Below are 14,127 nucleotides of genomic sequence, written 5' to 3'. Positions count from 1 at the left end.
TGTAGGTTCTATTAATGGAATTAGGATTTGGGATATGTGATATTTAGGAAAATGAAAGAACTGTTTTTCATAGGATTTTGTGCATAGGGTTAAATGATGTATTTTGTATCTTTATTACTGTTAGGGGTGGTGATGTTGATGATAGAAGAAATGTCGTTGTACAATTGCTGTATCATAATGAAATTGGATTGCTACAATGTTGATTAGATTAGTATAACAAAACAGATACAATACACAGTATTGAATAAACTTAATGAATTTTAAAACAACAAAATAAACTAATATTCTTAACTATGTATAATAAATCAATTAAAAAAATGTGAAACAATATTTAAATCCTAATAAAAATTATAAGTAAACGTGAATACATTATATATTGAACAAACAAAACAAACAAAATTTTAATATACAATAAAATAAACTGTTAAAAATGTAAGAAATAATAAAGCGTGTTGCTGCTCTTCGTGAAAGATAAGAGAACGAGACGAGAGAAGAAAGAAAAGAAAAAAGAATTTAGGGGCGGAGTCGATGAGGGGCGGTAAAAGAAGCAAAGAAGGGGATGGTGGCGTTGGTGGTGGTGGTGGTGGTGGTAAAAGTAAAGCGAGAAAGAGAGAAATGGGGTGAGAAGATAAGAGAGGAGAGAACGATCGTCCCGAAACGAGACAACCGTGAGCAGATCGCTTTCGGGATCATTAATTATCCTAGAAAGTGCAGGAACGTAGCCACCACCACCACCACCACCATCACCCATCACCCATCATCAGTATTACCAACAACTACTACTACAAACTTAAAAGAGTGTGAGAAGGATAGATAGATAAATGGAAAGGAGAGCAACGAAGACGACGAATGTCGCCACTGCGAACCGAAATTACTGTCGAAGATTAATGATCGTTCCCTTTATTACAGGTATTTATAGATGGTGTTGTAAGATTCACGAGTATTTTTACATTGTAGTAGTAGTAGTAGTAGTTAGGGGTTACTTTACTACGTTTATATAGAATACTTATCTACATATTCTCTCTTTCTCTCTTGTACACCTGAAAAAAAAATACATAATATTTATTAAATTATTCAAATTAATGCAATTTTGTATTGAATGAAATACATTGATTCGTTAAATGATTAAACTAAACTATGAAATAACTACACTGATTTGTTAAAGTATTGAAAAAGATAAAATTATGTGTTTCAATGGATTGTTAATAACGTGCAATTAATGTTGAAAGAAATACGATTCGTTGGGAAGTGAATTTTCGAAATGATTTCTACGAGAAGGGGGGAAGGGGAATGAATTTTATCAAAAAATACAATCCTGAACAATCTGTATAATATAAAGAAGCAAAAGATTAACGAGTTCAATTTGATACGTCGAATTAGGACGAAACAAGAACCGAACATTCCGTCGTATCGGTTATTAATGATCAGCAAAAGGTTTGCAATGCAAACGTCAGCTATTCGAAATATTTCACGCTCGTAGATTAAATCCCCATGTGTGTTTGTGTGTGTGTGTGCTTAGGAACGAATTGTTTTAATCTTTACCTATTCTTTTGATCCACTGATATTCTTTTCCTTCCCATCCCATCATCATCTGTACAATTACTTCTCTGTATTCTTCTGAAATAAACAAATTAATATTATATACACACAGAAACAAATCTCATTTTGAATCAAACACGTATTAAACAATCGTTCGATAAAATAATGAACGTTAACAATGGTATATTATATCATTTCATTGATTTTTATAAATATAACACTTAACGCAAAATGTGTTTAAAGAAATGACAAAAAAATAAAAAGAAGAAAGATATTTGAAAGAAAGTTAAAGCTCTCTCTCTCTCTCTTTTACTTTCCTTCTCTCTTTACGAGGGTAGATATTAGCGAAGCCGTCACTCACGAAAAGAAGTTGGTGATGGTGATGGTGGTGGTGGTGGTAGATGTTACTTTTTATTTCTTTTTATTTTTTTTTTGTTCGGTAAACGTACGGCCCCTCCTTACCATCGAAAAGCAACGACGAGGTGAATATGTGAGTATGGTGAATACATACGTACGTAAAGATACTTAAGCAGAAAGAAAGAGAGTCGTACGTTTCAGGTTCGGTGGAATTTCGTTTAATTTTGCCAGCCACTGACGATAATAATGGACCATACGAGAAAGAGAAAGAGAAAGAGAATGAAAGAATGAAAAAAGATAAAGATAGAGAGAGAAAGAGAGAGAGTGAGTGAGAATACCTTGAACATGATTAATTCGGTTTTAAACAGAGCATTAATTTCAACGTTTTCAGACTTAATGACTTGGAAAAAGCTTTTAATTACTAACATCGTTTACCTCGTATAATTAACGTATACGTCGATAATAGTCATTATTTTGCGATAAGTTTATTATAACATTTATACGTATATGTATGTGTATGATAAATTAATGATATCAAATAATAATGATAATATATGTATACTTATATTTGTACTATTTTATATATCTAAATATATTAAACTAAACTACGTTTTTATACTTTTACATAGTTCAGTGTTACCACGTTGGTGAATACTAAAATTACAAAGTTGGCTACTAATCCAATAAAAAAATATATATTTGTTGTTTAAGATTGATTTACTGTGTTATATATAAACCTACTACCTTTTTTAAAGCAATAAACCATAACATACCGCAAATACTTATTTTGGATATCTTAAAAAAAAAGATTTGAAAAGATATTTTGTCAGCAACCGAAAAGTATTTTGAAAAAGTTGTGAGACTAGTGAAATCAATGTCAATAGATAAGCCTGCGTGTCTACAAACATTGCCAGCTCGAAGGTATACATAGCGTGGTAGGGAAAGAACTTATGGGACAACAACCTAATACATGGATATTTAAATTGTTCTAAAGCAGTTAAAAAAAAACAAATAAAAAAAGATAAAAAGAAGTGGTGCATGTACTCGATGATATATGAGATAAAATAAATAGAGAGGAAGGGTAGGGAGAGAAAAAAAATTAGATGAAGAAGAAGAAGGAAAGAAATAAAGAAAGAAAGTGGATGGTAAAAAGGGGAAGAGAGAGAGAGAGAGAAAGAGGGCTGAGGGTTGAGAGAAAGGGGGAGAAAGGGGGAGAAGTGGTACCCTGTTCTCGTGGCCAAAGTAATACCGTTGAAGTTCCTAGATCGTTAATCTTGCAGTCGGTCGTTCGATGGATAACCGATGTGTTGCCCGGTTGTACTTACACAAGTACATAGAAGCTCGCTTATGGTTGTAGGTAGATGATACGTACCTGCCGGCTGAGCCACACCCTTCCACGAGAAAGACGGTGGTTACGACCCTCTTTACGAGCTACGAGCAATGAGCTACGTTCCCCACCAACCACCCCTCAAACAACTTCAAATCTACTTCAAATATTTTCATGTTTATTTTTTTTTTCGTTACTTTATCCTATTTCTTTTTTATTATTCTTTCCATATAAAGGTATCATGATTTGTTGATATATATATATATATATATGTGTGTGTGTAATTTTATATTTGATTAAAATATTCAAATTTAAAATAAAGAAATATTGTTTGATGTTATAATAAATGTAGATACATCGATGATCATAATTATTAAACAAATATATATATCGTATATTTAAATTAGAATAAAAAACATTGTTTTAACACTTACAGTCGATAAGGTAAAACGCTGTTTGTACGTCGGTCGACAAAGGTAACTGTTAAATGATTAAATTTTTGTATCAATAAACAAATAAACAAAAATTTACGACATTCTGAAATAATATAATATCAAAATCTATTCTTGATATACACGAATATATTATTTAATTGATGAACAGTACTAAATCAAATAGAATTCATTTCACGAACAATTTGATCATATTCTACAAAATTGTAAGACATTAAAGAGTTTAAAATATAAAGAATAACAAAATATATTGTTAAATAAACAATTAATCAATTCTACCATACCGCAGGTCGATAGAGTAGACATCAATAGATAAGATATTTTCAACGAGTTATTATAATCATATTAATAATTGTTAATAAACAAAAATCTTATGAAAATGTACTCTGGGTGTTATTTTTTATTAGAAAATCGGGTGGAAAAAAAAAGAAAATACAATTTATACCGATCGAATGATCAACGATGACTGAGAATGAACTCTAACACAACAAGTGTTACTCTCTCTCACTCTTCCTCTCTCGAATCGAATAGGAAAACTGCGCATGTTCGTTATAAAAGAAGGGATATAATAACTGGTAGAAGCTACAACAAGATGGGGGGTAAGGTAACCCAGTTGAAAGAGTATAGTATGAACCATCGTCGCGTTAGCTTCGATTATTTTCTTTTCATATTATTTTCTTTTTCGTTTTTTTTTTCTCTTCCTCTATTATATCGATTTTTGTTTTTTCCTTTAAATCTAACTAAATTCGGATTAAAATCATTTCGTCATTTTTTTATCGTAAACAATTTATCATTAAGAAGTTTCGATTAATCGATAAGATTATACAAAGAAAAGTATTATATTAAATCGTATTCTGTGTTAAGAATAATTTCTCTTATTGAAAAAAAGTGTTGGTGTTTGTGTGTGTGTGTGTGTATAAATGTTTTTTTGGGGATCCCCCTAATACAAAGAATTATTAATCAACGCAACACACTTCTATATCTTTCTTTATTTCTTTCTTTTTCTTACGATCAATTTATCTTGATTTTTGTTTTCTTTTGTATAACATCTTTAAACATATTTTTGCCATCATGGTAATACATCGAACATAATTTTGTGTTTAAAATATCAAATATAAACGCAATATTATATATATGTATATCGTGTTGTATCGATAAACGTTTACAAGTGACAATATTAAAAAGAAATATAAGAGTGGGAGATAGGAAAAATGTCTTCGTGCAGTGAACTGTCTCGTTCTCAAGAATATCAAAGCTTTCGAAGTTCTGTTCCTCTTAGAAAAATCGTCGTTGATGCAGATGGCACTAAGGTAAATATATTTCAATTATTTTTCTTTAAATAATTTACATTCATTTTTTATATGTTTAATCACATACAAATGATAACAGAAACAGTACCTTAAATTATATAATTATTACAAATTTATTATTGTTATTAGATATTTTTTTTTCTAAAGTTCAATTATTCATTGATTATATAAAAGAGAAACACATATATTAATATTCATATAAATCAGGATTATCTTTCATAAATGATTCATGCTATTAAAGTCATAATCCTGATGTAAAACTACCTGTTTTCGTCTCTCCTCATTTCTGTTACCTATCATTTGTTTTTTTGCAGGGATGGAAAATTTACGATTCAAGTCCAAAGACTGTTAAATGTCCACTCATTTGTCTTCCTCCAGTCAGTGGTACTGCTGATGTTTTTTATAAACAAATATTAGGCCTAGCTGCTAAAGGTTACAGAGTTATATCGGTGAGTTTTTAATACTTTTATACAATAAAACAATGAACAATTACCTTTCAATTATTTTTCTGCTTTATCATAAACGTACTATCTTATCGACTGTCGAAAATGAGTATAAATAGAATGCAATTAAAATAATGCATATTACTTAAAATATATAATTAGTACCCTTTCGTTTATTATCTTTCCTTGCACAAATAAGAATACTATTTATTTTTTATTTTTTGTTTGTTAAAATATTATTTAGGCTGAACCACCGGTATACTGGAATGTCAAAGAATGGTGCGATGGGTTTCGAAAACTTTTGGATTACATGGGACTTGATAGGGTCCATCTATTTGGAGCCTCGTTAGGTCAGAATTCATGAACGTATGATACAATTATAAATTAATCAATTTCTTTCTTATTTTTATCCTACGTAGTTATGAAAATCTCGTAAAATAAAATAAAATAAAAAGAAAAAGAACATTTTGTTTTCTTCTGATTATTCTCTTAGGTGGATTTTTAGCGCAGAAATTTACCGAAGTCAATGCTTACTGCCCAAGAGTAGCCTCGTTAATTTTATGTAACACATTTACAGACACTTCTGTGTTTAGTTACAACGATTCTGCTGCAGTGTAAGTAAGTTGATACACGATACAATTCGACAAGTACAATTTAAACAAACCAAAAAATAATTGATTTGTTATAAATTATTAATCCAAAAAAATGTAACGAATAATTTTCTAATTTATTTTTCTTCTTCTATATTTATTTTATATTTGAAAATTTATAGTTTTTGGATCTTGCCGTCGTTGGTATTGAAAAAAATGGTCATGGGAAATTTTACAACTGAGAAAGTTGATGGAGAAATTATCGAAGCTATCGATTTTATGGTCGAAAGAGTAAGAAAAGATTTTTAACAAACAAAGAACATAAATATCTGTATTATTTTTTATTATATCCTTGATGTGTGTTGTGTCCTGTTGATCTTCTTTAGTTGGAAAGTTTAAATCAACCGGAATTGGCGTCGAGATTAACTATGAACTGTGTCAATTGTTACGTTCAACCGGAAAAAATTTGTAATTTACCAATAACGATAATGGACGTCTTCGACGAGTACGCATTATCAAATTCAGTGAGAGAAGAAATGTATAAATGTTATCCAAACGCTAAATTAGCTCATTTAAAAAATGGCGGTAATTTTCCATATTTGAGTCGATCAGCCGAAGTCAATTTACATTTACAGGTATATTTAAATACATTAAAAATCCCTTATGCAATTTCTTTTTTTTTTCCCCCCATAATTATTATTATTTTATTATTTTTATTATTTATTTATTTATATTTATTATGTTTTCATTATTTTTTATTTATTTTTTCCAGATACATTTGAGACAATTCGAAGGAACGGAATACTCAGCTTCGGTTAAAACGAAAACAGTGAATTGTAAAAAAATAATAGAATAGTTTAATGTGAATAGACACACTATATGTGTATTCTTTTTTACCAAACATAAAATTTACAATCTGAATAATTAGATATTATTCGGATAATATCAAAATAATACAAGCTTCCAATGATTGATATTATTGATCGTATATATTTACAGATCAAAGAATGAATCTAAAAAAAATTCTATTTCATTTAAATAAAAATGTCATTTCATTTTTAGAATTTCTTATACATAAACATAAGTATGCATACTTTAATTTTTGTATATAATAAGTAGAATAATTAACTTATTATTAGTCAAATCTTGTATAATGTATCAAGATTAATACGTAAATGATATATACACTTTTGTTATAAAAAGAAACAAAAAGGAGAAAAGACAAAAAAAATAATAAAAATAGGAAATCTATTTTTAAATTAAATAAATTTAATTTTTAAAACACTTCTCTATTTTATTTTAATTATTTTCTAATAATTATATTTATTTATGAGTTATTATCTATCTTTAAAATATAACAATAATTTAAAATATTACAAAAACAAAAAATATATATGTATATATACACACATGCCTAATTAAATAATTATAAATAATAATAGAAAAATAAAAATAATAGATTATTTTTGGATTTATCGTACAACTAATTTCTAATTAACAATTAACAGATGTAATAATATACTTGTTTTTTTTTTATATGCAGTTTGTTCCATGCCAGGTCCATTTCATAAGTAAATAGGATACATGAATAATTAAATATAATTGTACATAGTAACACACAGAAATCAAAGTAATGTAATATTTGTTAGAGAGAAAGATAGAAAATGTCTGGCCTACAAAATGTTAACGAACTCAAGTAAATGAGATGAGAAACGAAAGAGACCATAGAAAAACTAAGTATCGATTGTTGCTTCGTACTCTTCCTTACCAAGGCATCGGTTTCATGTTCTCAATCTCGGATTACCGTCTCTCCATACCCCATATATATATACTCTTATAAATACGATGAGTATATATGTTAACCACATAAATGTATATATATGTATATTGCATGCTTATACTGAAGGAAGCTTAAACCATAAAAACTGTCTCTAGTATCGAGAACTCTATAAATGAAAGTATTATTCTAGAAAATTCTTTGTAACATTCTTTGTGTTGTTATGCAAAAGATCATCTCACATTTCTATATTATAATTGAACTGATTCATATCCTGTTAAGAACCTTTATTATTTATAGATTTTTTTATTGACTATTATCTTTCCAAAATCACTTTGATATATATATTTTAATAATTCTTTTTCTATTAAATATTCTTCCACATATAGTTAAAACAAATTGAATTGATATTTATTACTGAATTGAATATAACAATTTATACAAAATTGTTTTCATTTTAATTCCACAAGTACGTACGTTCTAAGATATTTCTTTACCATTAACTATTCTACAAACATTTTCTTTCAGTTCCAACAGAAAAAAGAAAAATAAGATAAGAAAAGCAAAAAAAGAAAAATGATCAGTCATTAAAATGACTCAAACAGAATAATATTATTCTATTACATAAAAGATAACATTATTATAATTGAACTAAAATGATGTGTATATAATCAAAACAGGAAGTGTCACCCAAAATGAAAATATGAGTTGTACAGCAACATTATTAATCAACTATATTTACATGTAAGTATAAAAAAAAAAAGAAAATGCAAAACTAACTTATTCTAGTCGCTGACGATTGTTAGCATAACTAAAAAAAGGAAATAACTATCGTTCAAGATTAGTTGTATTATTCGACCAGCTATTGTATAAATAAAGTGTGCANAGAGAGAAAGAGTAACACAGCAAGAAAGCAAGAGTAAGAGAGTGTACGAGAAAGAACGAAAGACAGAGAGGGAGATAGAAAACTATAAAAAAAAATATATATAATCAAAGATATTAAACTTCTTATTGTAATATACATATATATATATACAATTACTTTATAAATGATCTAAATAATCTATCTATTTATCTACTTCTTTCTAAATTATCTTCCTATTCAAGATGCCTATAAATAAGTACTTTCTATCTATATCATAATATAAGATTAATAAAATTCTTTGATCTTGATCTAACAACAATAACACTGAAATTTCAAGTTTCAAATTTAAAATGACAGAACAAACGTTTATACTTTATAATTCTTCTTCTCCATCTCCTACTTCCACCTCCACTCTCTTCTCTCCTCCACTGCCCCCGGCCCCTATCTTCGTCCCTTCTCTTCTTCATCTTCTTTCTCCTTGCTTTATGACGAAGCAAACGGCGAACGAACAACGTTCAGTTGCTCGTCGTTTTTCAACCTGACATGTTCTTAAAAGTCTAATAAGTTTCTACAATAGTGATTATTTCTTATTTTAGAAAAATCTATTATTATCTTCTATACACTATCAGGAATATTATATATCTGATACTTATCTCTTCATTATCTTACGTATGTCTCACTAAATTCTATATATATTTAATTTAGAAAATAAATTTGATTTATCTTTGTTTTCTTTTATCTTTTTTTTTTTTTTGTTTCTTTTCCACATTGAAAACAAGAAATTAATTCAAATAATTATCGTAAATATTAAATTCATTTAATAAATTTATTTCAATACACTCTCTCGCGGTTTATAATATAATTTAAATTTATATTTAATTAATTTATTCACTTGTTTACATTCTTTGTTTTTTTTCTTTTTTTTGAAAAACAACATAGAACTAATTTAAATAATTGTTTCAAATTAAGAAAAATTTATTTGATATATTATTAATTAATTATTTATTTTGTTTCTCGATGGAAATTAAAATCAGTTAAAATAATGTGATTTGAAATATGAAGATAATTTAATTTCTGAAATCAACATCCTAATAATCTTATTTCTAATAGTTTCAAGAAATTTGAAATGACGAGTATGGTATTTATTGTTTATGTTGTTATGACCGATACTAAGATAAGAGAAAACAAAAAATAAACCTATCAATCTTAACATACGAGTAAGTAAGTACTGTACTGTATAGTAGTACAAGCATATATATATATAATATATGTGAAATTCAATATTACATTTCCGGTCATTGTGTGAATTGTGTTTCATAAATGAAAAGCAACAGGAGCAAGGAATGTTACATCAAGTTACATTGTAAATTGGTTTCTTTTTTTTTACTGGAAGGCAAAAATAAAATTGTTTCAAACGCCAACTTCCTTAAACGGAGAATAGCTTCAGGCTGATATTGCAAGTGAAAGGAAAACTTATCATGAAATTCATTAAAACTTTTTAAATTAAAACTTGTAGTTAAATTCTATAATAATTACGATTAATTAAATCTTGAAGTTTATCTTTCAATATGTATCTTTTAAATTAGAAATGAAAACCTTTTAAATACATAGTATACAAAAGTTATTCAATGAGTCATTGTTGAGAAACAATTTTTGCTAAATAATTAATATCGTTAATTTATTTTATTAAATTTGATGTACATCGAACAGCTGCATAAGAGATAATAATATTATCATAAATTATGTTAATATCATTTGTTATTTCGTGATGTGTTCATTAAGATATGTACATTGACACACATTTTCTATCTTCTATAATTAAATGTTTGTTCTAGTACAAATAAAAGAAACAAGATGATGATCAGGATGCTAAATTCTTTCAATGTTTCTATGCGTCGCAACTGATGTATGCACACTGATAAAGTATTAAAAAAGAAAAAAGTGAAAGAAGTAAACCAAAGACAAAATGGAGAAAACTATTAAAATGGAAAATGGAGTATTTGTTACGGAAACTAATAGAGTATTTATGTCAACCAAATTGGCATACGCTTTGGGACATATTTTCAATGATTTGGCAGCAGCCATGTGGTTTTCTTATACTTTAATTTACCTTCAAAAAGTTGCTCTAATGGAGCCAATAATGGCTGGGACACTATTATTATTAGGTAAACAATAGAATAATTAATAAAAGTTAGATTTTAAATATTTTTATAATAAGAACTAATACTTCAAACATTATACTTTAAAGGCCAAATTGTGGATGCTTTTACAACACCGATCTTTGGTTTTCTTGTCGATCGTTATTGCAAGAAAAAGATCTGGCACATTATTGGCTCCGTATTAGTAACATTTAGTTTTCCTATGATTTTTGGAGGATTTGCTAATAGTCCTAACTCTATCATCGTATTCTTTTACATACTGAGTATCGTGATCTTTCAAATTGGCTGGGCAGCTGTACAGATTTCACATTTGTCAATGATACCATCATTAACAAGTTCATTACTTGGTCGAACCGAATTAACAGCGATAAGGTAAGAATGATTGATCATCTAAATTAAATTCACTTACTTATACATTGTTTCCATTACAGGTATTCGGCACAGGTAAGCGCAGCAGTTGTAGTTTTTATTGTTACGTGGATAGTCCTTCCAAATAATGGGGAATCCATGGTATTGCTAGATGAAAATGATGACTACAAATTCAAAGTTAGTATTAGAAATGAAATAATGATATTGTCATCTTAAAAATACATTTTTCTCAATGCTATCTATCAATTATTATTTCAGAATATTGTGATTGTTATAACTGGGATTGGTTTGACAGCTACTATCCTCTTTCATATCTTTCTGAAAGGAAATCTTTTAGAAAATGGTAATCAATCACAAAGCAAAATGAATATCGAAGAATCTACTTGGCTTTTAGATGGTTTATCGGGCCCTAGGAGATCATGGTTTGCAACATCTATTTTACTCAGAGTAGCAATGTTATACGTTGCAAGCAGATTATTTATAACTCTTGCAACAGTTTATTTACCACTTTATATTGAAGAAACTGCAGTTGGTGGTAAACAAGCGTTAGCCACTGTACCATTAGTCTCTTATCTATCTTCATTTATAGCTGCATTGTTACTCAAATATATGAACAGATCTTGCGGTACCAAGGTAAGAAACACATAACCTTAAAATTTTGATCTCTTATAACAATTATAATAAATATTATTCTTAATACGGAATCACAGGGAACTTGGACATAAGAAGAAGTAGAACTTAATTTAACTAAGTTGGACGTTTCGTCCCTTTATTGGGACTTCTTCAGCAACTTAATCTTACAATTCTGCGTCTTTTTTTATTTATATGAACTGTAAGATTAAGTTACTGAAGAAGTCCCAATAAAGAGACGAAACGTCCAACTTAGTTAAATTAGGTTCTACTTCTTTGTATGCCCAAGTTCCCTGTGATTCCGTATTAAGAATTATAATTTTGGACGAGAGAAATAACTAATTAAATAAATATTATATTTTTTACATACATATATATTAATATGAATAAATTATTGTTTAATTATTTAGATTTGTTACCTTACTGGAGCTTTTATCGGGATTCTATCAGCAGCCATCACAGAATTTGGTGGTAGTCACGGAATAATTACATACCTAATAGCAATTCTAATTGGCGCGGGTAGTTCGATTACCATGGTAACGGCATTAAGTGTAACAGCTGAGATCATTGGTCCGAGAACCGAAAAAAGTGCATTAGTTTATTCGATAGTAACATTTCTCGATAAAGTCATTACCGGATTGGTCGTCGTTCTTATTGAACGATGGTAAGTTTCGTCTCGCGGAAAAAATCAAATTGAACAAATATTTCAGACCCTAAATTTTCATTTAAAATTAAATACGTTTTTACTTTAACTTTTTAATTAACTTTTTGTTTATTTGTTTTCTTTTTTATAGGAGATGTCATCAACAAGAATTATGTCCAAATTACAATCGTGACACATTAGCGATAGTTTGTGCATCATCAATGTTACTTGGTCTTGTCACTTTGTTATCAGTGTCACGTTGTTTAACATGAATGTGTACGTTATCACGTTATTACTATTATTTTACTAATTGTTTTATATTCTTTTTTATGTTTCTTTTTTCGCGGAAAACGAATTTTTTTTAAATAATACTCAACACTTTTACGTCGTATAATTTTGTTTTATTAGTAATACGTATTTTATTGTTAAATTTGTATTTAGATCGTTTCGTTGATTGTTCAGGATTTAGAATGATTAGAATGTGTTATTATAATTTGTTCTTTTCTTCTCGTTAAGATTTTTAATATGATAACACTGTTCAAAGACACAACGAATATTTGAAAAAAACTAATACTAAAAGACTTTTAACGATTTAATCAAGTATTACTAACTTTAATATCAGCGCATCATCTTTCTTTTGTCTTTTTATAAAAATGAATAAGAATAATTCATTTTGAAAAGAAAAAAGGAATATCCGGACTTACGTCCAACGAATAGATTTATTAGTAATATTTAATAATATTTTTTTTAACTCTTGTACAAAGCTATATTAATTATATATGTATATGTATGTGTGTATATTTATTGTTAAGATAGATTAAGATCCTTTTTATAATTCTGAATTTCGAAGGTTTATGAACCATATTTGTAATTAAAAAAAACAAGAAAGATTGAGAGAGAAAATGAATGAGAAAAAGAGAGCTACAGAAGACAATAATTATTAATCTATAAAGAAAAATGAAAATGAAAGATACAAGATAAATAATTTAACTTTACGAAGTAAAAAAGCATTCAACGAATAATTAAAAAAGAATTTTGGCAAGAATAATCTTCGAAATTGTTTAATAAAATTATAATTTGTTACTAATAAAAGTATTGTTTTCATATATTATGAATTTTACCTTTGACTGAGCGAGACGTCCATCATTGGATTTACGTAAACTACAATAAAAAATTATAAAGGAATTAGAACAAACATAAAGTTATTTTCAAAATTTGTAGGAAATAATATTTTTGATCATTATTTTTTAATTTAATCAAGACAATAATATATATATACAACAAAGTTGTTTCTAAACTTGTATCATTGACAATAATAATAGAAATTTTTTATAATATATCTAATTAAAAATTACTTTGAAAATTATGACAAATAATAATAAGAAAATTTTTATTTACTTACATAAAGCACACAGAGTAATTATACTTTTGAAATATGAACAAAATTTGTTATTAAAAAGGAATTAAATTGATCCAAAAAAGAAATAGAACATTTAAAAGAGTGTACACAAGATGGCGATGATAGGGAGCATGGAATTTTCGAAAAAACGTTCAAGAACCGAAATAATGGCGCTACGATCGAGTGTGGGAAAGACGGGCGGAAGATGCGCGTGGGATTACTGCGCAGGCTCTTGTTTTGCTCGGGATTCCTGACGAGGGACGAGGA

The 14,127-nt window shown here is 28.0% G+C and overlaps 2 protein-coding genes and 1 long non-coding RNA gene across 7 annotated transcripts; 2 read left to right on the top strand and 1 right to left on the bottom strand.

Annotated features, from left to right (window-relative positions):
* Positions 1-453: 453 nt before the first annotated feature.
* LOC106785995 lies at positions 454-12,318 on the bottom strand. Of its 2 annotated transcripts, XR_001381598.1 has the most exons (4): positions 12,238-12,318; positions 11,229-11,352; positions 1,543-1,617; positions 454-1,040 (listed from the first exon to the last, which is right to left on the bottom strand). It is a non-coding gene; the product is annotated as an uncharacterized LOC106785995 (long non-coding RNA). The 2 variants fall into 2 exon arrangements; XR_001381597.1 differs by lacking the exons at positions 454-1,040; positions 1,543-1,617 and adding an exon at positions 9,128-9,208.
* LOC106785994 (maspardin-like) lies at positions 4,588-8,129 on the top strand. Of its 2 annotated transcripts, none has more exons than XM_014746927.1 (7): positions 4,588-4,985; positions 5,300-5,434; positions 5,673-5,778; positions 5,922-6,042; positions 6,201-6,309; positions 6,405-6,653; positions 7,562-8,129. In XM_014746927.1, the coding sequence occupies exons 1-7, from the start codon at positions 4,887-4,889 to the stop codon at positions 7,595-7,597; spliced, it is 855 nt and encodes a 284-aa protein (XP_014602413.1). In that variant the 5' UTR covers positions 4,588-4,886; the 3' UTR covers positions 7,598-8,129. The 2 variants fall into 2 exon arrangements, with proteins under 2 accessions (XP_014602413.1, XP_014602412.1); XM_014746926.1 differs by lacking the exon at positions 7,562-8,129 and adding an exon at positions 6,791-6,896.
* Positions 8,354-13,460, top strand: LOC106785993 (major facilitator superfamily domain-containing protein 12-like). 3 transcript variants are annotated; one of them, XM_014746924.1, is made up of 8 exons: positions 9,181-9,329; positions 9,771-9,877; positions 10,496-10,825; positions 10,909-11,191; positions 11,251-11,365; positions 11,447-11,821; positions 12,229-12,482; positions 12,613-13,460. In XM_014746924.1, exons 3-8 carry the CDS (start codon positions 10,627-10,629, stop codon positions 12,731-12,733), a joined length of 1,347 nt encoding a protein of 448 aa, XP_014602410.1. In that variant the 5' UTR covers positions 9,181-9,329; positions 9,771-9,877; positions 10,496-10,626; the 3' UTR covers positions 12,734-13,460. The 3 variants fall into 3 exon arrangements, with proteins under 3 accessions (XP_014602411.1, XP_014602410.1, XP_014602409.1); XM_014746925.1 differs by lacking the exons at positions 9,181-9,329; positions 9,771-9,877 and adding an exon at positions 8,354-8,539; XM_014746923.1 differs by lacking the exon at positions 9,771-9,877.
* The last annotated feature ends 667 nt before the right edge of the window (positions 13,461-14,127 follow it).

The sequence above is a fragment of the Polistes canadensis genome, unplaced genomic scaffold, assembly GCF_001313835.1.
Source record: "Polistes canadensis isolate GaletaPanama2010 unplaced genomic scaffold, ASM131383v1 scaffold_61, whole genome shotgun sequence".
In the NCBI taxonomy this organism is placed as follows: Eukaryota; Metazoa; Arthropoda; class Insecta; order Hymenoptera; family Vespidae; genus Polistes; species Polistes canadensis.
Note: the sequence above shows the minus strand (reverse complement) of the source record. Positions and strands in the feature narration are given on the sequence as shown.